Here is a 4,274-nt window from a genome sequence, read left to right as displayed (position 1 = left end):
AGATGCTAAAGCGACCTGATGCACCCGCTCTAGATGAGTGAAGTGTAGAGCGACCCACTGGAGCGAGGTATGACACCCGCTTTGTACCAGAGCGACCTCTCGCAGCGAGGTAGCGTACCCGCTCTGGGCCCAACATCCCGTCGACAACTTTCGAGAACCGGAGCGACCAAGACGGAGCGAGATGGGTACATCGCGCGTCAAATCCATGGAGTGCGAAGGAAGCCAGAGCGACATCCCGGAGCGAGGTGGCGATCCCATTGTGAAGCTGGAGCGACCCACCAAAGCGGGGTCACGAACCCGCGCGCAAGATTTATATTTGGTCTATTTTTCATGTTTTGCTGGGCCTTCTCAGACTTGTTTTTGAGGCCCACTAGGTTTTTAGAAGTCCTATAAATACTCTCTAAACTTAAAATTAGGACTTATCTTGTTTTCTGTCTAATCAAAAAGCCACTTTTGGTTGAAATATCTAATATTGATCATTTTCTGTTATCTTTGCTTGATTACTTTGATCATTAATCATGTTTAGACTTAGATCAACTAATGATCTAGTGTTTACCATGATATCGAGTGAGTTGTCATCTTTAGATTCATTGGTTAGGATGATTAAGTGATGATCTAGAATGTTTAGAGTAGATTAATATGTTTTCTTGCTTGATTGAGTGATCTTAATGCTAAGCTAGAGTTGGCCATTCTGGTTTAGAACTCTAGACATTTTATTGCCCGGAAGGTGTTCGATGAAATGTCTGAGCCAACTTAACATGCTCTTAGCTTACCCTACCAAAGGGATTTGATGTTAGGGGAGTTAGGAAAGTTGAATGATCCATTCTTAATGATTGCTTGATTGACATAAACCAAAGGAATTTGATGTTTGATCATGAGAGTAAATGAGCTTTTATCTTGGAAGAGAACTTGCTTAGAATTGATATCTAGACTTAAATGAATGTGTTGATTGAAACCTTGCCATTTTAGATTTAATCTTAGTCATCTGAAATCAAAATCCTATGCCCATGATTCCTCCTTATTCTGATTGATTGAAAGTTGCTGTTTAGTAGTGTTAGAACCTTATTAGCTTGATTGAATCACATTATCACTTGATTGCACTTAGATTAAGTTTGAACATGCATTCTCTTTGCATCAAAATACTTAGACATAAATTGACATCTTAATTACTATAATGATTTGATTATTGGACCCATGAAAAGTCCATTTCACTGAGCATCCATTCCTCATTTGTTTCATCTCACCAACTATTATTGATGAAGTCATCACGGGTGCTCATGAGATCAATCTCCAGTCATAATTAGACTGTTCGACAGTTTCCAAGTGATTGCGAACACAAACCTAGAACTCTCAGGTATATTATCATATTCCATCTGAGTTTATATTATGTTTCGATATCATAATTGATATTTAAACTCGCAGATGTGGTTGGGCAAATTCGTTCTGTCCAGGGCTTTGACCTTACCAAAGAAACAACTCGAGTCGTTATCCGTCTCCTCATTGATCTGTAAGAAACAATCAACACACAATTCCCTTTATATTATTATCTATATTGTGCTAACATCAATAATCAAAAATATTTTCTACCCAAAATATGTGGTCGTCTATTTATCTCTCTTACTTATCAAACTAATTTTACACAAACTTTTATTTTACAGCTTAAAAGAAACCACAACAACCCAAACAATCAAAACACCAAAAACTAGAATTCCAAAAAAGATGTCACCTCTCTTTTTTGTCTAATCTTAGAAATAAACTTCAAAACAAATATACCAAACCAATCACCTCAACTAAAACTCAACGACACATACATCGAGTCAGCTAAACAAATACAAACTACACGGCCAGATGTTTAACAATTTACAAACTTACTTTCACAACGAAGAAGACGAACACGACAACCAAGATCAGTGAAATTACCTAAACCAAAAAAGCAGAGTAAGTTATGAACTCTGATAAATACAACTAACAATGATTTTTGTTTACATATAACCCATCAAATAAAAGATAAACAAACACAGTCACACCAGGAGATACAAGAGACAATCCTGACATACAAAAGGCGGTAACAAGATCTCCACCTGCTCACTCCTCTTGTCTTATAAAAATAGCTTACATACCCAATGTCAACAGACCAATGATATTGTCTTCTTATGCGAAATACATAAATTCGTTTAAAACCCATTAATGCCCAAATACTCAGAACTGTCACTCATTTTATAGTTATTTCTACAAGTCTTCATGTATTTGTTTTAAAAGTCCAGTAAGACCAACAAATATAAAAATAAAATAAAAACATATAACAAACATAATAAGGATAATAAAAATTATTACTTAATATACACAACTTACACAATTAAATTGGAGAAAAAATATCGAAAAACAAAAGATACTCTCAACAACTTTAATATAATTTATGTATTCTCCACAACTTTAATATAATTTATGTATTCTCAACAATACAAAAAACAAATTAAAAAGACAAACAAACAATAAGTCTCAGTGACACAGCAAACAACACCACAAACTATATCAATCATATTACTAACACAGTTTAGTCTTTCATAAGTGGAGAAGAATGCATACACATGTCATCATCACAATTCTAACCATATAACAATAAAAAAACTTGAAAAACAATTCAAAACACAAAATTTATAACTACAATAACCCTAACAAATATTGAGATTATACTCCTACTCCATTTTAGTAGCATGATTTGAATATGCAAACGAATGTATATTTAAATAAGGCATAGCTTCTTTTTTTTTTTTTTTTGATCAAAAAATAAGGCATAGCTTTAAAGCAATAAAAAGTGGAAACGTAGCTAGGGCTACAAGATTAGATTTCTAGGCCCAGGAAAAAAAAAAGAAACATAGGGACGTTAACGTCTTTTCACAAAATCTACAAACATTCGTTGTCATTTTCATGTAGAGGCTATGCTAAAATGAGATAAATTACACACTAAGGCCATTGATTGAATGCCAACACACCTCGCCGCATAGAGAAGACACATATGAGTGTACAGTTCAGAAGACTACCTTCTGCATGTGCCTTTAGACGTGTCAAATTAATTCTACGTAAAACATGAACTGGTCCTGACTCTTGACCATCACATTACAAATTTAACCATATAATCACAATTTTTATTCAAATTTCAAAAAACACAAATATGTTCACATTTTTTTTCCTGGATATCCATCAAAACTCAGAAATGGAACAAAACTGATGAATTGCAAACTTAGTAATCTGAAAACAGAATATTCTAAACAACCTAATGAAGCAAAAAGCTGAGATTAAATAACATTGTTAATCAGAACACCTTCCTAATGATCCAAACTCAATTCCAGTTTGTTTTTTATATATAATTCTCCGCCATAGTAAGAGTCAGACTATATTTAAGGCTCATCATGTAGAGCTCTGACCCGACCCAATATCCAGAAACAACCGGGTCAGATACAAACAGTCTAAAGAACTGTTGATCCTCTGTTTCTTCTCTTCATGTACTCTGTTTCTCAATGCGTCGCACCGTTGCTTTCAGTACTCCGCCGTACCACCTGATCATTACCCTTCACGTCATCACCACCCTCCTCGTCTTCATCATCGTCACAAGTACAGCTTTTCTCCACCGGCGTCGCCAAGTACGTGGGGTTCACATCTCCGGCCATTATCACCAAAAACTTCGCCGGCAAAGCTACAGCCTTCACAGCTTTATCAGGTTTCATATCTCCGGCTTCAAGATCGCTGTCTCTGCTCTGGTTTTCCTCACCGTCGAAGTAACCAGAGAGACGCCAATAAGAGCAACCGAGGATTAGAAGAGCGAAGGCGATGAGACCAAGCATCGCCGCTAAACCACCGAAAAGATAAGGAACCGGTGAATGCCACGGCGAGTGAGGTCCTCCCACGGTGGTTCTGTTTCCGTCGACGGTTTCTCTTGGAGGGTAGTATTGTCTTCCTTCCATTTTTGTAGACTGTGAAACGATGAAAGAAAGAAAGAGAAAAATAAAATTTGATGTTTTTTTTTAATAGAAAATGTTAATGTTGGTGAGAGGAGGAGAAGTGTGACGAATGGATTTATAGAAGAGAGCAAGCGAATTAACGTCGTGGAAAAATCTTAACTTCTCTCTCCAGAATAAACTCTCTCTCTCCAGGCAAAAAAAGTAAATCTGCTTCAGCTCCGGAACGGCGGCGCGTGGAAGCGCGTACGGCGTCCGGAAGCGTCTTCTCTTCTCTCATCTGCTCGTTTTTCGTTTTGCTATACCGTGGTCTCTCTC

General features: G+C 36.8%; 1 protein-coding gene across 1 annotated transcript; it reads right to left on the bottom strand.

Moving 5' to 3' along the window:
- Nucleotides 1-3,124: 3,124 nt before the first annotated feature.
- On the bottom strand, nucleotides 3,125-4,060 carry LOC106431397 (protein GLUTAMINE DUMPER 3-like). The gene has a single exon (XM_013872196.3). The coding sequence runs from the start codon at nucleotides 3,960-3,962 to the stop codon at nucleotides 3,516-3,518; it is 447 nt and encodes a 148-aa protein (XP_013727650.2). The 5' UTR covers nucleotides 3,963-4,060; the 3' UTR covers nucleotides 3,125-3,515.
- Nucleotides 4,061-4,274: the final 214 nt, after the last annotated feature.

Source organism: Brassica napus, chromosome C2 (assembly GCF_020379485.1).
Source record: "Brassica napus cultivar Da-Ae chromosome C2, Da-Ae, whole genome shotgun sequence".
NCBI lineage: Eukaryota > Viridiplantae > Streptophyta > Magnoliopsida > Brassicales > Brassicaceae > Brassica > Brassica napus.
The sequence above is the reverse complement of the archived record's forward strand: the minus strand, read 5'-3'. Positions and strand labels throughout refer to the sequence as shown.

Coding starts and splice junctions, on each gene's coding strand:
- LOC106431397 (XM_013872196.3), bottom strand. CDS start 3,962: ATGGAAGGAAGACAATACTACCCTCCAAGAGAAACCGTCGACGGAAAC.